Below are 21020 nucleotides of genomic sequence, written 5' to 3'. Positions count from 1 at the left end.
TATTTATACCTCTTTTCTTATGCTTTAATAATGCCTTTTACATTTGAGCAGTCTGCTGTTCCTTTATGTGGCTTGACAACTGCCAATACCCTTGCTGAAATATTTTGCTTTTAGTTCTGCTAATGGCGATTTTGCCTGGGTTTTCTTACTCTGGTTATGTAATGGAAGTATCTGCAGTCCTTAACACGTGTGTTTGGTCTCTTCCCACCCACCCATACTTATCACAGGTTGGTGCTGTGTTCCACCAAAGTCTTTTAGCAATTGGGTTTTGTTGTTTTTCAGGAGATGTCATTCAGTGTTTATTGGTGTTAGCTCTTCATTAGCTGCAGTCATTCCTTTCTTCTTTGCTGATTATATCCTTGTGCCTTTTCCCACGCTGAAGCCTTATTTCAGACATTCAGCTATTTTGTCTTCATTAGGTACATAAGGCTGCTAGGGAAAGTCATGGATTATTCTTCTTCTCAAAGGGTCAAATGAAAGAATGTTATAGAAAGAAATAAAGAATGTTAAAGAAGAAATAAGGCATCTGTGACGATAAGGATTAAAAAATGGGCAGAATGTTGTATTTGTTAGCTGATTTCTTCCCTCTCATAGGTGTATTTACAATTTACTTTAAGGATTTATTAGCCTTTGAGTCTCTAAGTTGAAGAGAATGCATTTTATACCCTTAAAAAGGGACATTAAAACCCAGTTTTCAACCCAAGCAATAAAGGATAGAATTTTATTCCTCTCTCTAGCAACTTTACTATTCCAGGATTTGTAAACTGCTTTCTAAGCCATAGTAAATTAGATCCCAGCAGTACAGGGCCTCTGTAGATAAATATAGTAGCCATTATACCTTGATATAGTCGTATTGCCTAGGAAAATACTACAGTTATTGAAAAGGAATTTACTCAGGGCAAGAAGGTATCCATTACTTCCTGAATAACTCACTAACATTGTTAACCTTCCTTTGCACAAACAAGCCAGGAGGAGTCCGTTTCTGCAGGATGGTATTACTCTCCATCTGTATTCCCCTTTATTATCAACAGACCTAAACCAAAGTTTCAGCATATTAGTAAATGCCCCTGTGGTCCCGGCAAGAGAGCTATGCCCTGTCTTCCCCTTTACCTTCTGTTGCAATACTTTCATCTTCATACCCTTTCTTAATTTCTGCCATGTTGCTGTGCTGATGAATCGCTGATGCAGTGCAGCCACTTGACATGGTAAACAGAGACAAAAAAAAAAAAAGGGCAATGATGCTGCAGCTTGATTGATAAGGTTTTGGAAGCAGTTTCCTACTTGCTACCTGAAGCCTCACACCTTGAATTGGATGCCATCAGTTCATCCTTTGGTATAACTTACTCTGTGGACTATGAAGAGATGAGTTGTTGATGTGGGAGCTGAGCTATTTTTTTTTTTTTTTTGTTTATGACTTTCTCTTCAGAATCCACAGCCAAAGAAACACCCTGCTTAGCACTGACAAGTCTAGGGCACAGAGAATCTTTCTGCCTTTTATCAGTTCAGTTGGATATTGTACTCCTGATTTGACACTAAAAATAGACTTTTGTTGGAATTTGATGCTGTGTAATAGCTTTCTGCTACTCCATGGAAAAACTGAAGGGAGATCAACTTTTTTCCCTTTATGAAGGTATTAAGGCAGTTATTTGCTAACCAAACTTTAAAAAAGTTATGTTTAAATACCAGAGTTGGAGCTTACTCTGTTACCCTCTTACAAGTACCTAAGTATATTTGCTCTGTGCCAGTTCAGTGTGGACTTCAGACCAGATCCTTGTGTTAGAATGCAGAAGAAACAGCCTGAAAATCAGGCCTAGGGTGGCAACACAGCTGCCGAGAAGCTTTTTCTTCTGTAGATGTTCAGCTTGCTAGATTCTCCTCAGAAGGTATTGGAGGATTGCAGACTTCACTCCTGATCCACCACAGTAAGGCTGACAGGTATAATTCATGGAAATTCCCACTTGGCTGCCCAACTCATGTTTGCTATATCCTGGGAGTGGCTGCATAGTCATTCTGTTTCTGCAAATGAATGCCCAAACTGGAGCTGTGAGAATTCCTTACATCTAAATGCTTGCATGTTCTTCAGTGTTTAACTTTGAATTCTCTGGCTTCACAATTTAGTTTTGTTCATGTGGGTGTTCTTGGTTTTAATTTAAAAGTGTATTTTTGGGAACATGTTTTCAGTGAAGTACCTTTCCTAGTTACTAAGCTTTTTTCTCTTGAAGAATTGGCAGTGCCTTCCTGAATAGTGCTCTTGAGCATAGTTGTGAGGAGAGGAAAATCCCAAACAAACTCCAAAAAGCTTTTCTTGGTATCCATTTCTTTTTTTTTTAACCTTATGTACTTGAATGATAAGCCTATGAATTGAGATCTCCTGAAGTTTATTTAAGGACTCAAATTTAACTGCTGTGATAAGTCAGTAGCAGGACAGTCCTTAAAAATTGTTGGGTTTGTTTGCATGTTAGGGTGTTTTATTGTTTCAGGCTTTCTGCTTTTTGTGGAGGATGAACTAGCCCTTGATAGGCTGCTTTAAATAAGTAGTCTCTTTTCTGAAGCCTCCTTTTGTACCATACATGCAGAAGAGAAAACAGGGAATCCAGTTTTCAGTAATGAAATGGGTTGCTCTATAACAAAATGTTGGGTTTTCTCTTGTAATATGCCAATGTTTGGCTTATTTGCTTGGCAAAACATCTGAGAGGAATTGTGGTATTTTTCTGGATGATTTATTGTATGCACTTTGTATTCTTGCTTCCTTTCATAAACAGGATAATGCAGAGTGAGGCTTCCTGTAGTCCTTTTGGATGCTGAGAGGAAATCTACCTTGTGGCTCAGAAATTGTGATAATCACAGATAATCCAGCATCCTGAGCAGAGGCAGTCTCACAAGGGAGCAGTACTCTGCCGCCAGGGTAGTCTCCAGCGGCACCCAAAGGAGCAAACCGACCTCAAAGAAGATGCTCTTATCTCCATAGGAGCTGCATGTGTGCCCAAGGCTGCCTTCTGTGCCTCTCCCCAGATAGCTTCCAGCCCCATCTCTAATCTTCTTTCAACAAACCAAAACAAACCCCAAATAAAAATCAACCAATCCAACCAAATAAAACCCCCCAAGACATAAGGCATGCCCAAACCCACGACTAGCAGAGGTCTGATTCCCCTGTTCTCTCCCTGGGATCTTCTGCTGGAGTCAGATAAGCCATGGAAAGCAGCCACTGAATTGGAGAAATGTCCCTCTGGGTGCTGTAGAGCATGTTGCTGTTCCAGTCTCCAGTCAGACCTTTTGTAGATGGTTCTTGAAATGTTTGCTGTGGTAGGACAACGATTGAGTCTTCATCCTCGGTCTGAATCTGGCTTCTGCATAAAATGTGGACAGTATGGCTTTTGGCTGTGAGGAGCTGCTTTCCTTCAGTTTGAAATTAAATTTCCCTGTTCAGCCTTCTGCAATCTCATGCCTTCAGCAGTAGTGCTGCTTTCCTGATGCAGTCTTCTGGTATGATGGGGGCTGGCCAAACTCAGTGAGCAGCAGCAAGGCTTTAATAATAATGGGCTGCAAGGAACACCTGCATTTGGTGTTGCCATTGCATCACAGTGGTGCTTTTGGCCTTATGGCAGGTTTGATGTTAGTGCTTGTAGTTAGGGCTTATTAGAGCGCAAAGTACAGGTGATGCAGTTCAAAGCAGACTGCAGAGTGTCCACATTTAAATATGTCCACAGCTGTAGTACAGTTAAAACCCACTTGTTATCTGGTTGCATCCCTTTTGTTTGCAAGCTTGAGCTAGATAAGAGAGCACAGAGCTGTTTGTTGGGTAGCTGTTGGAACATCTTCCTTAGTTACTGTTGGAATGGAAGGCATTTTGTTATCACAGACTGCAACAGCTGACTTTTCTCCAAATATAGAACAGAAATACGTATTGAATGCTTTGGCTCTTCCTTCGGTATTGGGAATGTTTCTACCTTTTCCCCATAGTAGCAGATCAATGCAGTTGCTGGGGTTTCTATTCTTGAGAAGCTTTAAAAACACATTATCGTCTTCCAGCTCTGACTATGGATTTTACCTCCTGTCGCTAGGATTCCCTTGTAAATTTTATTTTTTCCCTTTCTAATTTCCTTTCTATTTTCTTCTCTCAGCTTTGCTTTTTTTCACTTGCTAGAATATATACAAGTGTTCAAGTGCGGGGATGTGACAGGGAAGCCCAATAAGCAATCTGTCTGTCTAGGAAAAATGTGCCACTGTACCTCTGGTCCCACTCAAGTGCTGAGTATGTATGTAGGTGCATTGCTTTGGTCTCTCTTCTCCTTGCATGTATCCAGATGCAATTGTCACAATCATTTTAACTGAGCAACTGCTAATTTATATTTTTACAATTGATTGCTCTTTTCTGTCAAGATGGAATCTAATATGGACTTACTCATTTTCAATGTAACACTTCTTGAACTAAGAAATTGTTTTCTCTAATTTACCTATCTGGAGGGTGTTCTTTGACACCAGCCCCCCTATACCTCCTGCAACTGTTGTCGCATTAGAAATTCCAGATGATCAGATGGGATTTTCCCTGTGTTATGAAGAGGTGCTCATCTAGCCACTCATCCTGTGTGCTATCTAATATGATTTCAGTGGCGTGTAGCAGACACACCAGCTCCTACCATTTCTTGAGCTTTATCTCCTAGAATGTTAATCCACGAGCATTTGAAATCATACGCCTCTGAGACACAGTCAGCTAGAAACAGATAACAACTGTTTGAAACGGTGCCGTGCCCATTCCCTGCTTGCCCACTCAGATCTTTCCTAAATAGGCTAAAACTTTCTGTAAATTATTTTTAAGCATTTGTCTTATTTGAAACTTATATGTCAGCAGTATACTTGGGTTGAGTTTATGCACATAACTGAGTAGTCACAATAATTCTTGTATGTAATTAAAGCTTTTGATACTGGTACAGAAACAGGTAGATTTTTTTTTTCATTTTTCCCAGTCTCTCTCATTTTTCCAGATTTCTTTATACAATATTAAATAGGTGGCTACTTGCTCCCTTTTTTCTCTTTCCCCTTTTGTTACTTGCTAAGATCTTCCTTACTTCTCTAACAAACATTAAAGTCTTTGCAGACTGCTTTCTTCCCCTTTCACTTTGATTTACACAACAGCCTCCCATCACAGGAGAGGGACCAACGTTTCACTAAGCTACAGTTCTCTGAACATTTTTCTCATAGCTTGGTATATATTAATTTTAAAATCTTTTCCTTTCTACTTTTAGTCCTGCTTGAGACATGAAACATCCCTAGGAGATAATGTGTATTTCCACACACAGCAGACTTTACAAGCTCCCCGACACTTATCCTGTAAACTACTGTTGTTAGGATTATGGCAAAACATTTGCAGGGGATCCTAGCTGCCTGTATCAGAAGCCTGCCTTAGTCATGTCTGTCTTTGTTTTTCTGGAATAAGATGCATTGATGTACTGTTGTCCTCTTGCTCCGTAGAGAATATTTTGTGTTCTTTTAGAAGAAATTTTTCAGAAAGAAATGTCTTGTATGGATACTCTTAATATACCAGCTAATGTCGTTGAAAAATCTGAAAAAAAGCATAATGAAGACCTAAATACTCATCTAGTTGTTCCTTGCCCCCCCCCCAATTGTATCAGCCAAGCCAAATCTTTTTCTTGCTTGTAATCTGAGGCTAAAATGACACTGCTACCAGTTCTGCAGTTGTGGATAGTCGTGGGCATGTGCTTCATGTTTGTCGTGTTGGTTTGAACCTCTGGGCAGCAGCAGCTCTCTTGAAGCAGGGTGGTGGTGCCTCTCGAGTCCTCCCACAGCCTCATTTCCTCACCTGCTGGGTACTCCTCTCACTGCTTGAGAACACTGGGTGTAGAGAAACCTGCTCTTGCAGCTCATCAAACAGGGTTCCCGCTCCAGGACAAAGGCATTACATCACCAGAGCTCTGCTGCTCTCGGTAATCTTTCTGTGCGCCTTCCATGGCGAGGTGGTGGCCTTGTAGCTACGGTGGCAAATAAATTTTGAGGTACTATTTAGATGGTTCAAGGAGGGTTCATGGGTCTTGTTTTGATTTGGAGGTTGAATGTGACCTGCACAATGTGGAATTGCTGGGATGATTTGTATCAAGCCTCAGTTATTGAAATTAACGAGTAGGCTTATTCTGAGTTTTTGTTTTCTTTCCCAGAAGGTGGCCTATAGGATGAGAGCTTGGGGAAGAATTTTTTTTTTTCCTTTTTGTTTCTTTTCCTATGTTTTTAATTAGGGGTGTTTTTAATAAATCTTCAGCTTAGTTTTAAGACTCATCCTTTTCAAGTCTTTTATATGAGCTAGGATTTATTTGGGTTTGTTTACCTGGTCCATGTGTCTTCTCACTTTTTCCCCTACCCACAAGGAATCTCGGCTTTCATTTAAATGACCATAAGATCATTTTTGAATTGTGATTCTGGAGCAGAAGAAAACCTTGAAAATGCCATCAAGGTTATCTGGTGCAGAAATGTCTGCTTCAGTCTGCAGGCTGGCTGAACTAGTTGCTGCTGCTGGTGTGACCCTGCTTCAGAGATGTTAACAGAAGTGTCTAATCGTGATGCAAATGTCAGCATTGCTGCTGTTTTGCTTCTCTCAGAGCCTTTGAGAACAGATTTGTGGATCGCATGCTTCACTCTTTGGAGACTGTGGGGCATAGGCTTTAGTGCAGTAAGTGCTTTTTAGGAACATTGTTTTTCACCCTCTCAACCTGACCCATTGTGCCAAACGGTGAGAGCAGATGGGAGACCTGAGCAATGCCATAATGGAACAACCCTGTGCAGTCCCAGCTTTCTGGAGGAGCTCCTGCTCCTTTCCCTGAGCAGCAGGGCTTGGATTTTCTGGGCTGGAAATAAATGTCTTGCTTGTCTTTAACCAGCAGATCCCTATTGACTGCTTCCTGGTAATGGGAATCAGCCTTTTCTCCAGGTGTCTATGTGAGACTGCACTGACAGTTATGTATTTATTTCCTTTGAGCCCATTGCCATCCCATGTGCTCAGGTCTGTTCCTGGGACACGCGTGACCTGGGGTGTGTCTGTGGCTTGCTGAAGGTGAGGGGGGCCTGGGGAGTGTGGAGCACATCTCAGGTGTCTGGGCTGGCTGTGACAGGGCCCCATCCATTTGTCACCCCATGTCAACAGGGCCTTGTGTGGAGCCCGATGCGTGCTTTGCTCCAAGCCCCCTGGATTGCATTTAAGTAATCTGTAAGTAGAGGAAGCAGAGGTGATATGTGAAATAGCACCATTTCTATATCTTTAGCTGAGATAAAAATATTTCTTCAAAACTCATTTCCAAGGAGACCAGTATCTCAATGAAAACACTTCTTTTTTTTTTTTTTTTTTTTTTACTTTATTTTTCCCCATTTGAGATGAGGCCATATTTAACTTAGCATTTGAAGCCCGGCAAGGGAAGTCAATTCTTCATTTTGAGGCGGGAAGGGAAGGGGGGAGAAACCCGTTTTCCTAGTTTGGAAGAGCGGTTTAACTGATTAATGAGATGCGAGGTGACACTCATCCTGTGGCATCGCGCACGGGGGATGGGACGGGGATTTGCTCGTGCGGGGAAGGGCTTGCTGGTGCTTGTCGAGGGAACTGGGACGAGTGTCTTTCGCTCAGCGCGCCTCTCCCGGGGCTGCCGCCCCACCAGCAGAGCTCTGCAGTCCTGAAATTGGAGCAGGCTGGGAGCACGGGGCTGTGAGGGCACTTGCCCCAGTCAGACTTGGGGGGAAGCTGCCTCCAGGCAAGTGGGAACCCGATACACTCTGAGGAACCGGAGCCAGCTGCTGCTTTCCCTCTAGCACTATCCGAGTCTGTAAAACACTCATGTGGAGCCACCTGCGAAAGCAGATTAACCCCTTTATCTGTCGCTTCTCTTCCCCAGCTCATGCCGGCAGTGGTTGCTCTTCCTGAGGGAGCTCCAGGCTGGCACACACGGCTTTTCTCCTTAGCTTCAGGATCCCTGTAGTTATGCCCCTTGATGCCTGTCAGTGGTTAATGATTAAATACAGCTACTGAATTGTGACCGAATTTGGGGTATTGACTGAGGGGGTAGATGAAGATGTGCAGAACCTGCCTATGGTACCCTGCGTGGCTCCTGCATCTACGGATGATTTCCGGAGGAGCAGTTATTGAGTGGGGGGAATGGGTCCTCACCCCCAGTGACCTTGGAGGACAAGGTTTTTCTCTGCTTCATTCACGGCTACAGTTCCCTTTTCTAAAGTAAGCGCTCTCCAGCACTGGGAGCCGGGCTGCATTTATTACTAACCCCACCCATCCCTGCCTATTGCAAGAATCTTGTGAGGCTGAGATTGTGTTTTTAGAAGCAGAATGACAGAGAGAAATTCCCTGGAGGCGAATGCAGAGTGTGTGCTGTGCACGCCAGTACAGACACACGGGGCTGGGAACTCCCAGGGAGAGATTAAGTGCGAGAGAAGAGCGCAGAGCAGCCGGAGCTGGAAGAGGGGGGTGGAGGAGGCGAGACGCTTTCTAAGCCTCAAACTGAGCCGTTCGGATTTTTTTTCTTTAAGAAAAAAACAAAAAAAACACCCTCGACCAACCTCGGTCTCGTCAGTCTTACTGAAGTGCCTCTTGTGTTGCCGGATCATCTCACTGCTGGGTTTGAAGGACCCAGGCTAACATGATGTACCTCTGGGTGAGTAGGAAGCGTGTGTGAGGGCTTGCACACTTTGCACATATAAGGAATGGAAAGCTGAAGGACTCTGCACTAACGTGAGCGGCCTTCACTGTTGGGTTTAGCTCTGTGCAGCCTCTACTCACTGTGGGCTAGTTTTCCCTTTGAAAAAAAATAATATTTTGAGCAAGTACTATTAACTGGGTATCAAGCAGTCTTCTCCTGTGGTTATAAGTGCCTCTGGAGAGAACAGTTTTGGGCAGGTGCCTTGGAGACAAAATTTTTGGTATAATGCTGCTCACTCTCTGCCAACTGAAAGATGTGTGTGTATATATAATTTTTTTTATGCATAAAGCTGTTCCCATGTGCCTCTGCTTTATGGGATTTTTGGTGTTACTGAGAGACATCCCAGGTAGTGAAGGAGTGCTGCTGAAAGGGATCTGTAAGTCTCAGAAGTTTGGGAGAGGAGCAGGAAGGGGTTAGATAGTTCTGCAGTTTGGGACTTTGAGGATGGGGGAGAAGCTCTTTCGAGAAAAGCTGGATGCAAGCTTGTTTTTCCAGAAGTGGCACAGTTACTCAAGTTTCTGGTGGAGTATGGAAAATGTCAGGAAAAAAACATATGTAAAGTGTTATATAGATCCAGCAAGCAAAATAATAGCTTATACAAAGGCATATATATCTTTTCAGCCTTTGAGCAAGGACTGGAATTTCCACTGGAGCAGTCAGCTTTTAGACTGCTCAATCATCAACGTATAGTTTTGTCTGCTCCTGGGCACCCTGAGATCAGCAGTTTGCCCTTGGGTTTCATTACCCAGATATGTGAGGTAAAGAATAGTTGGGTCCCAAGTTTTTGGTTTGATTTGTTTTGTTTGTTGTTTTTTTTTTAAACCCTTTTCTGAGTTTGTAACTCAGAATGAGAGGGTTCTCTCTGCCTCTGGCTGCTTTGAGTCCGGCTCCCCATCACTCCCAGGAACAAACACTGGTTTATTTTACCAACAAAGCAAGCCTTGGAACCCAGGCAGAAGGATTTGACTTCCCTCCTTTGCACATACACACACTATCTTTGTTGCAGGGTAACCTGATTCTTCACAGGGGTATGCACACTTGCCTGGTTTCATCCAGCAGGCCCTGCTGGCAGGCACGTCCACCTTCTGCACTCAGCCCCTTGTCACAGCCTGGTGTGTGGGACCCTGGCTTGGGGTGCTGGTTTTTAGGGAGAAAGACTGGGCAGCACCCATGGCTCAGCTAAGATTTGTGCTTGGTTTGGTGGGTGGGGTGAGAGGAGTAGTAATTCAGCCAATGCTGCTGCTGATCTTAGATAAGGAATGAACAATGGAGATGTTCCTTACTCTGCTGAAATGGGGAGGATGAGTGTGGGAGCAGAGGAGAGCTGCCCTGCTGTCTCACCTCCTGTGCTGAGAGGAGTGTGAGCACTCTAGTATAAAATATAGGTGTTAGCCTGCCTGAAGACCAGCTTTGGCCCAAAACATGAAGCACTGACCTGGATTCTTAAAAGAGGGTTGAGTTTTGGGTTGCTTGCCAGTGCATGAACCCCATTGGCTGCTGCTTCTGCCTGCACCCTGAACTTCAGGCAGCACTACCGCTGTGTTTGCATTGCAGTTAAACTTCAGAGAAGTGGAGAAAATAAGTATTAAATGCTTGAATAGCTGAAGGGATTTTAAAGTCATCATCTGGGCACTCTGCCATGATAATTAAAAAAATTACTGAATTTTTGCTATCTAGATATGGTCTTTCCCTTCTCTGTACAGGTTACACTATTTCTTTTGGGCAATCTCCTCCTTGGACCTTTCAGGGACCTTTTCCTCTGTGCCCATTTATGTTTCTGCTTTAAGCTCCTTTTATCCTGGCAAGCTACATAACCTTTAGCTGTAAGAACAAGGAGCCTCAACTGACAGATCTGGTTTGGTGTGGGGTTTGTTGTGCCTCGGCTGTGCCAGTTTCTTGCTTCCCTGCTCACAGGTTCCTTTCTGCCTCTCATTCTCTTCTTGTTGCCTGGGCTATCTTTTTTTCTATTCTGTGCCTCTTGTCCTTGGGATGTCAGGACTTCAGTAGATGCATGGAGATTTGTACTGAGTCATTCCTTAATTCAATGCATGAAGCTACATTAATGCAATGTTAAATTTGAGGTTTTAAATATGCAAGTCCTGAAATCCGGAATTAAGATTCCCACAGCAACCATAATGTTTCTCCCCCAGCCCCCCATCCCCCAGGGGTGCATGTTACAGAATTATCTTCTTTGAAGTGATTGTGCAATATTGAGTGCTGTCAGGTTTGACAAACAGTAAAATAAAAAGGAGAATGCACCTTCCTCTGCAGCTGTGGCGTGGATACTGAACCTAGACATACAGGCTACCTGCAACATCACAGTCCCTGATTATAATGCTGTCTCTGGAATGAAGTGGTGGTGTAGCCTTGGTTCAGTCTGACATTCCTGCTTGCTGAACTGTATTCCCTCAGGTGAAACTTGTTGCAGGATACTCTTAAATATTTGAGAGCCTTGTAGACTGCAGGAGATTGTGGGCTGTGGAGAGCTGGGGAGTAGAAAACTTAAAATATCTGTTGTGATGACCTAATGCTTGGCATTGTGAGCGCAGTGAAGGGAGCAGACTATGTGTGCCATTAAATATCAAGAGAGACTATTTATCTTACCACTTTCATTGTGTAGGATGCAGCTGTATAAAGTCTTTCTGAGGCAGAGATGGTGTGATAGTGTCTCTGATGTTGCAAACTGTTTGAGTGTATTGTGAGTGTTGCAACTCAAGGTGGGTATTTGCCTTATGTATAAGAGGTGCATATAGGAGTTCTGTTTTTGCAGGCAAGTGTTTTGTTTGTGGGGGACCACCTAAGTCTAGTTTTGTCTCTTCTCATACTCATCCCCATTTGTGTGCAGCTATCTGGGCTCTTGAATTGCTGAAGAGAGCTCCTAGTCATAAGTTCTCTAAATGGGATGTGGGTAATTTGGGCTGTGAAGGCAAGAGGGTCTTTGTGCTGAGGGCGATCAGGAGTGACAACATGGGGGCAGGTGTTGTGCTGGTGACAGCCAGGAGCAGAGTGGTTTGAAGGTGGGAAAAGCATTAAACCCTTTACTGGATAAGAAAGACCGAGTTTTTTCATTTATGAGCAGATGAATCTTTGTGTACTGTGAGTCATGAGATATAATCTAGAGTCATTTCATTCCAAGTATTTTCTAAAGAGCGTGATGTGTTCTGAGAGTTACATGTATGAATGTTGCCTTGTTGGAGGTCTGTTGTTACAAGAAAGGTTGAAAGGAAGGGGCAGCAGCCCTATGAAGCAATTTATCAATCATCCTTCTCCTGTGCTCAAAGACAGCTGAAACTATCAAAGGCAGGAGGGACCAAGGTAAGAGAGGTCCACGCTGTTGCTAGGCTTCTGGTAGGAAAACCGGATTCATTGCTCTGTTTATAGTGGATATGGATAATTTCCTCATTTCTCGCAGCCGTGTACAGAGTACATGCTGAGTGTTTGTCAGAGGGCTGGCTGCCTCTTGCAATGAGAAATTATTTCTTTCTCTAGAGCCCTATGAAAGTGAAGATCCTACCTAGACCCACTAATTACCATATAGCAGGAATAGTGCTAGTAAGCTTGCCAAGCTCATTTTGAATTTTTTTGTTGGTTTTCTTCCTGACCTGTCTTTTACTTGCCTTTTTGTCACTTATAATCTCTCTTTGCATTCACTGGAATAATTTTTCCCTCTAGGCTCCGAGCTCATCAGCTTTACCACCAAGGGATTGGAAACCCTACTCTGCTGCCAAACTTGGGTCTTAGCAACGAGCTCTTCCTCACGCCAGGTCTTTCTATTATTTGTTTGGTCTTTTTTCATGAGAGGTAGCTACTGCCAGTATGGACATAATGGCATGCGTTTGATAGCAGCAAAACAAGTGGCTATCCAGGGAAAACTGCCTCCCTGCTCTCTTCTGGTACGAAGCCTGGGGCAGCTCTTGCTGGGGAAGTCTGGCTGTGCCTCTAGGTCTTTGGCTGAAACCTGTTTGGTAGGCATGGCTAATGAACATGAGCATCACCCAGAGCTCTGACAGGAGGGAGAGCGCGGGTGCTGCATGTGAAAGGTGTGCACATGGCATGGGCACTGCTGAGAGAGATGGAGATGGAGTTGCCTCTGGGAGACTGCGGCTGTGAGGATGTAGAAAGGTTTTCCTGAATGAATGTTAGAGTTCAGGGCTGGGTGAATTTCTGTGAGTATGTTAAAAGACATTTTGTGTTAATACAAACACTGATTTTTGGATTCTTGCTCTGGAGCAGAAAAGCCCTGGAAAATCATAAAATGGAGCTCACGCAAAAATCCTCGAGCTAGTAGCCTGTAAGCTGATTCCCCAGCCTGCAAGTCCCCGTGGTGCCATGCTGTGGCATGCATACGTAGCAGCTTGAATCCAGAAGTAATACAGTTATGTTTGTCCAGCACTGCAGCTGAGATAATGAGTTCTGCTGCTCGATAAGGTTTATTAGCTTTGGTGCAGCACCTCATGAACATGGTTATACTGCTTCCACACTCGAGCTGCTCTGTGCACAGCTGGGTTGGGGATGTCTGCATCGCGTTCCTCTGGGGCTTTGTGTGACAAAGCAACTTGCATCTATTTACATCTAGGGTTTTATACAGGCTTTAGAGATTTAGGAAACAGAGAAAGAAGAGTGTATGAAAGAGATTATTTAATGTGACTGCCTGTGTTATTAGAGGACTAGAGCTGATAATCCAGGTGATCTTCTCCAGTTCTGTGTTCCTGCAAGCCTGTAATCATGGGAGATGCCAAGGTCACTACTGGGACAAGAAAGCCCAGTGCAGTTCAAAAAGAGAAACCATTTCAAATTAAGGTGCTGGCTTCAGAAGATGAAGATTCAGGATCAGAATGCACTGTTCTGTAGGCTACAGTGATTTTATCCAGTTTTGTGTAAATCAGGTGTACAGCACATTGCCGTCATGTTCAGGAATTCCCTTTTCTGATGAGCCTAAACAAAAGAATTAGGGGGATGTAGACTTTCTTAGTTGGTGTATTTTTCCAGTGGCTCTTCTGCCTGACTGCTGTATTCCCACCTGTCCAAACAGTGGTGAGCACAGGGGACACTGTTTGCGGTAAGCCTGTCCAAGTCTTGGAAGACTGACAGGGGCTGGGTCCTGTTTAAGTTAGTTTTTCACAAAACAGCCTGTTTATCTTGGAAGGAAGAGAATAAACTGTAAGAGAATAAGGAGAGAATAAACCTCAGCCTTTGTGATTTCCAGCTGAAAGCTTGAGGAAGAGTACAGATAATAGCAATTTGAAACTGAACATCTGTGTTTCCTGCACTTCCCATGGTGCTTATTTGCTAATCTTAATTCCATTTGTGACGGAACTTTACTGTTTTCACAGAATTCTTAGGCTTGGAAAGGACCTCTGGAGATCATCTAATCCAATCCCCCTGCCAATGCAGAATCACTTAAAGTAGGTGACATAGAAACATGTCCAGATGGTTCTGAATGTCTCCAGAGAAGAAGACTCCATGACCACCCTGAGCAGCCTGTTCCAATATTCTGCCACTCTCAATGTAAAGAAATCCTTGTTCATCCTGAGGTAGAACTTCTTGTGTTTTAGTTTATGGCCATTGCTCCTCATCCTGTCACTAGGCACCACCAGAAAGAGTCTGGCAACAACCTCTTGGCATCCAGCTTTGAGATATTTACATTCATTAATGAGATCCTCTCTCAGTTTTCTCCAGACTAAACAGGCACAGCTCCTGAAGTCTCTCCTCATATGGGATGGTCCAGACCCTGCATCATCTTTGTGGCATCTACTGAACCCTCTGTGGTATCTCCTTGTCTTTCTTGAAATGTGGAGCCCAGAACTGGGTACAGCACTCCAGGTGTGGCCTCACTAGGGCCAGCTAGGAGGGAGAGGATCAGCTCCCTTGACCTGCTGGCCACAGTTTTTCTGATGCACCTCAGGCTACCAGTTGCCCTCCTGGCCGCGAGGGCGCACTGCTGGTGGTCAGGTTGTCATCCACCAAGAGTCCCAGGTCTTCCCTGGGAGAAAGGAACTGTCTCTAGTAGGTCCTGTACTGGCCCAGGTACAAGACCCTACACTTGCCCATTAGGTTTCTCTCCACCCAGCTTTCCAGTCTATCAGAGCTGTCCTGACCACCAAGGTAATGGCAATCTTATAGGAAAGGTCTCTGACTGGACCTGAATTGGGGTGGCTTTTTTGCCACAGCTCTAAGCAGTCACTGGGGTAACAACTGTGTATGTGTGCATGCTTAACTAAAAGTATGGTTGGACAGCTTATGCAATTAGCTGGAAAAGATCCCTTCATACTTCAGCAAGGGCAACTGGGTACAGCAGGAGCTTGAGTGATGTCGAGGGGTCAGAAAAACCGTTCTCTGTATGGAGTTGTCAGTTTGGAGAAGGAACTGCAGTCTGTCTCTTCAGTACCACAGCTGTGGAGGGTACCCCGTGCCCAAGGCAATGTGATTCACCCTGCAGCCATGCATTGGAGAGGCAAGCTGTGCTGGTGGACCAGTGCAGATACTTCCACACTGGAAGTGAAAACAGGCTTGCAGAAAATTAAGAAATCCATTGAGGATGTGCTTTGTGCCCTCCAGTGCTAAATTCTTTTGCTAAAAATGTTAAAGATTCCTCAAAGCTGTGAAGAAGCTTAAACAAGTAATTAAGTTTCCTTCGTCTGTCCCTTAAATTTAGGTTTCATTGTTCTCAGAGTCCTGTGTCTCATGACTAATATACTGCCTGCACAATGTGCTGGCTGATTTTTTACCAGATGGTTCTTGGGTCTGAAGCTGAATCCAGGGTGAAGGCAGTTAGTTTTTCTCCTGCCTAAAATGAAAGATGCTGTCCCCCACACAATGCTCTGATTGAATCTTGGACATAAGACAATAATGAAGTGAAAATATTTTGACCAGATGACAGTTTTTAAAGATATTCTTAGGGATTATTATTCATGATATTTAAGGAGCTGGCATAGGATGATACTAGAACACTCCTCTGTACATTTTTTTTACAATTTATAAATCATGTAGTGTTGAAACAAAGTTTAAATGCAGAAAAATGCTGGAATTCAAATATGTATACGTGGCTAGAAGATAGAAAATGTGCAGTGTGAACTGTCTGTTCCTATTTTTTCACTTTTCATTTTTGTTGTAATGGTCTTCTTTTTCATTCCACCCTCAATCATGATGGTGATGTCTCCTTGCATCCATTACATACCTTTTGGTTGGAGAACTCTTGTGAGTAAAGACAAAACATCTCTCAGGAAGGTGCAACATAAATGGGGTGCACAGCTCCATGGGGACCATCTGAGCAGCACTGCAGAGCAGATTTGCTCTGAGGCCTGTTGGATCCAGCAGTCATTCCAGCTATTTTCCCTCCCCCTCCCCCTGATTTATTACACTGGGATTTTGGCTGCTGCTTGACTGAGGAGGAGCACTGAATGGTGATTACTTTTTTTGAACCAATCAGCTGAAAAGGAGAAGCCCATTCCGTGTAGGTGTGACATCTTTTAAGAAATGGGTGGTATTGGCGTTTTTATATTTTAGTGCTAGGGAAAATTTTCTTCTGCAGAAGAAATTTGGGTGGAGTGTATACAGTGTGTGTGTAACTGCTGTTTCTAAACACCTTTTAGACTGAGAAGTGCTGCAGAAATATGAGATCCTTTAATGCTTTTTCCTTGCATAAGGAATGTTGCTTCTCAATGCAGCTGTTTAGCTGTTGCGAACAGGTGTGCAATAAACACCCCTTCCCTTTTCAGCCAAGTGTGGTGGTGATGGATACCCTCTCATTTAAACATGCGTAGCTTTCTCTCCTACAAGAATTAAAAACTTTAAAAATAGCTTACATATCTAGAAAGAATATCTAGCCTTGTCCTGTTTCCCCCTCCCCCTTTCTACCAACTCAAATTACCGACAAGCGCTGGAAATTTCGGGGCAGGGGAACAGAAGTGCAGCTGGCCTGCATGTGTTGCACCAGCTGTAATGCAAATGATACATGCTGAAAGAGGCTTTTCTCACTTTTGTAATTCTTGGATATTGTTGTGCAATGGGGACATGCGACAATTTGTCTTAAATGTGTTTGCTGATGTGTTCTGCAGAGTATACTGCATCCTTTGTTCCTTGCCGGCAAGAGACAATATCAAAATCCAATTGCCCATTGGCAGCATGTCTGATTGCAGCTGGGACTGTCCTCCTGCCTTCCCCATCCATCAGGCCTGGGTGATCCCACCACACTTGATACCAGTTAATGTGGGGCTGGCCAGAACACAGGCTTTGGTAAATCCTCAGCTTTCTTGGCTTTTTGGACAATTTGTAATAAACCACAAGATTTTTGTTCTTTATTTCTGAAAGTGGCATTGCCTATTGCTCTTCTGCCTGAGAGAGCCAAAGGGGAAGTGCTGTGCCCTGGTTGTTTGTGGGTACCAGTCAACTTTTCTGCTGCTTATCTGAAGCAGTAAAAATACAGGCGCTGGAGGTTCAGTTGTGTAAAAACAAAAGCTGATGTTGATTTAATCCCATTACACTGTGTTGATCTCTCAACCACTGGACTCTTAGTAGGATTCCAGCTTTAATCCTGTAAGGATCAATCTGGCCCATTTCTTTTCTGTCCTGATCCTAAATCCCCCTTTAATCTTGTTAATTATACCAGGCCTTTTTTGGTTTCATTTTTTTTCCCTTGTGTACCAGAAAAAGCACAGTAAATCTTCGTGTTGCTGTCTCTGACCTGGTGTTTTTACCCTTTGCTCATCCTGTTGAGGAGCAAGGTTCTCCTGAAGGCTGGTTTCATCATTCATAGCAGTGCATTTGGTGGTCTGGTGTCTGCTGCTTCAGTCTCCTGTGAAGTCAGCTTGTTATGCTGTTGTGTTGAATCCCTCCTGGTTCTGTCAGGAGTTTTCTTTTTTTTTTTTTCATCTGTTGTTTGATACTGTGCTGTCTGAAGGGGGTGGGGAATCATGGAACTTGACAGCCACTTTGAAATTGCTTTCTTATGTTAAAGAAAAAGGGTTTTTGGAGCAGAATCCCATCACTGGAGGAGAAGACGATGTCAGGGAATATGGAGCACTGCTCAGATGACGAGGCACATGCTCTGAGAAGACCGGAACCTGTGTCAGGGCCTGGGTAGTCCCATGGCCCACAGATATATTCTGAAGGTCACAGAGAAATTCAGCTGCTTGAATCAACCTCTTTATGTTTATGTGTGTTCGGTTGGCTTGAGGAGAGGAATAATGCGCATTCAGACTTGAGGCTCTTTATCTTCACATTGCACTGTCTGCAGGCCTCCAAACCCAGTGCTGCCTTTTCTGTGTAATGCACAAGGCCAATTTCTCACTGTGACAATCTGCTCCTGGCACTTGCAATAGAAACTGGCAGTGCTTAATGTATTCATCTCTGTTATTTCCTATAGTGTAAAGAAGAAAATCAACCCAAAATTGCACCTACATTTGCTGTAACTCGATCAAGAGCCGACAGATCATTTCTGGAACACGTCTATGCTGGGATCTTGACTGTTCTGCCAAATTTTATGCCTTTATCTTGCAGTGTTGCTCCTTTTCTCTCTCCTGTCCATGCTGCTCTGCCTCACCCTGCAGAAGCTTTTACTTTTCCAGCCTTTCAGCCAAATTCTGATTTCCCACCACCTTGCCAGAGCACTATGGGGCTGAAATCTCTCCTTGCCAGAATGCAGGCTGTAGGTGTGGGTCTGCCATAGAAGTGGCCAAGGTGATTTCCTTTTAAACCAGATAGAGGGGAAACCAGGTTGGGATCACAGAGGAATGTTCATTCCAATTGAAGCAGCCCTTGTGCTTAGTTTTTGAAAAACACTTAGAGCCATGACAAGGAAGTAACAATTGCTTTTAAGGAAACGTGGACATTTTCCTGGCACTTCTAGGGTTAAGGAAATTGTAGAGAGGTGACACGGTGACAGTGTTCCCTATTTTTGTGTTGCCAGTAGCGAGAAGAGGGAAACTTTGATTTCTAATCCGCTTTGGAGGAGGCTCCGTATCAGGGCTGCACAGAAACATCCAGTCAAGCAGCTCCTTTATCATAAAGGGGATTTTAATTAAAACTGTTCTTGCATCATGAGCGAAATGAGCGTCAGTGCCAGCCAGCCCTGTACTGGGCATTTATCTCCTTCAAACCACATTACCAGTAATTGCTGCATTAAATCAAAGTCGGGGGAGATTACAGGTCTGAATTGGGCGGGCGGCCGGTGCCAGCGTGGGGAGCTCTGTGCTGCTGAGCCGCTGATACGGGAACCCCTCGGCCCCCCAGCTGGGGGTGAAGGGTTGGAGGGCTGCTGGATCCCAAGAAACCCTTCTCATTGCAAGACAGGAATTTTTGTTATAACCTACGAGGAGTGGCAGGCTGTGTGCTTGGAGCATTTTAAGCTGCTGGTGTTTTTCTATTAACTTCCTTTTAAAACAAACAAAACCAATAACAAAACAAACCCTGTGTCATTGCCATCCCACTTCTGTCTCCTGTCTGGATCCACCACAGACGTTCCCTTTTGTTCATCATCTGCTGCTTATTCCAGCCCTGAAACTTAAGAATAAATCACCTCTTGTCTTGATATATCCCTTTTTCCTCTCTTTGCCACAGCTCTGTTGTGGAGCTACTAACTTGGTTTCTCTCTGTCCCAATATGGGAGGGCTTCTCCTCTTCTTCACCTCTCCCCCCGCTGAGGAATTGTATCTGCCTTGACCTGTGGTTCTTTGCTAACTATGGCTCATTAGTTTGTTTAATTATTTTTCTAGGTTTTTAAGCATTCTGTTGTCTCTAGGTCTAGAGCAGCTGTTTCCCTTCTTCTTGTCCCTGTACTTTAACCTTGGTCGCTCTAAAAAACATCTGATCATCCTAGCACTGCTGTTGCTTCCACTCTCCAAACTTCTGTCAGGGCAAGGCTGAGGAATGGCTGTGGCCACATGCGGTCCCAGGCATGTAGACTGGCTGAGGTAATTAGATCTGTGTGGGCATTCACTGAATTATCAAAATGTGACAGCTGGACTTTTGGTGGCTGATATTACCTTTGTCCCATAATTACAAAGAGGGTAAGCCAGGAACAAATGTGAAGAAAACATGGGTGTTTTTCCTTTTGAAAAGTGACTGTCATTTTCTTTGTTTTTGTCTTGATGGTGGTTACACATTTTCCTGTTCCATTGCTGACAATCTTGGGACATTTGGGTGGCAGTGATTGTTTTTCTTCTATTTGCCCAGAGGTGTTGGCAATCTGCCATTCTGAAATTTGCTTCCTACAGTGTTTGCACATCTACTACGTTCCTGTGCTGCAGAATAGGGTCTCATTCTCAGCACTGTACTGAGAAGCTGGTAATGTATGTGAAAATGATGCTGCAGCTGGATCTGCCTGCTAAAACAGGTTGCGCTCTGTCATGCTGTATTAGATTTTTAAGATTCACAAAAGTTTCTCAGAAGCTGTCTAGTTCAGAGCAGTTGCAGGAGTGTGCCTGCTGTGCCCCTTCAGATCTTGAAGTTGCTGCTTTTGCTTCATTACAATGTGAGCTTGAGATGCAGCTTAAGTATTGCCCTACTTTAACTCTGGCCTATGCATGAATCTCTAGCCTGAGATAAGTGGCTCTTTTAAATTCATGCTAAGAGACCTGTAAAGCCACAGAGGCTGAAGGTTGAGTGCTGCTGATATCCCAGCTGATAATGCAGAGGGCTTGCAGTTAATTTTTGCCTTAGTAGCCCTGTTACCATAAAGTGAGAGTAGTCCCACTGCAGAGTAACTGGAGAGTTGTGCAGAGAACATGAGCCAAGTCTTTGGTGGAGATTTCTTGATAGTGAGAGAAGGCAGAGATAGGGGTTTTCATGGGAGCCAGGAAACCATCTGTATGGCATGGTTTTGGGACACACAATGCAGATAGTGTGGCAGATTAGGGTGAATGAACTTGAGTGATTTTTGTAGAGGTCACAGAGGAGCAGGTATCTTGATCAGGCAGATAGTGGAAGCAGAGCAAGCCTTCAGTGGTTGTTGTCCGGAGATTTCAGCTGCTGTGGCCTGTTTTAGAACTTTCTGGGAGTTGAAACTAGCCTGCATGAAAGGGCTATGGACTGAGCCATGTCAGCTTTTATTCTGTTCTTCTGGCTCTTGGGGAGAAGTGTGGGTGGCAGTTATCTTAAGTGCCCATGGCAGACCTCTGTGCCCATGTCCTGGGACTCTGTGTGAGAATAAAAAGATTTCCAGAATTTTTCTCTCTCCTGCTTCCTTAAAACTAGATAGGTTTCAAAAATCCCAGTCAAAATGTAGCTGGTTTCTGCCTTTTACTATTTTTGTCTTAATCTGAGGCAGAAAGTGATGTGAAGACTACTTCTTGCCTCTGAGCTGGCATAGTCTTAACA

At 43.9% G+C, this 21020-nt stretch overlaps 1 protein-coding gene across 14 annotated transcripts in view; it reads left to right on the top strand.

The window, feature by feature from the left end:
• The window catches only part of RBFOX2 (RNA binding fox-1 homolog 2), a 170484-nt gene that overhangs the window by 48301 nt on the left and 101163 nt on the right, over nucleotides 1–21020 (top strand). Inside the window, exon 1 of one of the 14 annotated variants that reach the window (XM_074539332.1) lies at nucleotides 8366–8660. The exons of the other annotated variants lie outside the window; for them this stretch is intronic. Coding sequence (XP_074395433.1) covers nucleotides 8646–8660 — 15 coding nt within the window. The 5' untranslated portion in view covers nucleotides 8366–8645. Of the gene's footprint in view, nucleotides 1–8365; nucleotides 8661–21020 lie in introns of those variants that run through there. 14 annotated transcript variants of the gene reach the window in all.

This window comes from Zonotrichia albicollis, chromosome 4 (assembly GCF_047830755.1).
Source record: "Zonotrichia albicollis isolate bZonAlb1 chromosome 4, bZonAlb1.hap1, whole genome shotgun sequence".
NCBI lineage: Eukaryota > Metazoa > Chordata > Aves > Passeriformes > Passerellidae > Zonotrichia > Zonotrichia albicollis.
Note: the sequence above shows the minus strand (reverse complement) of the source record. Positions and strands in the feature narration are given on the sequence as shown.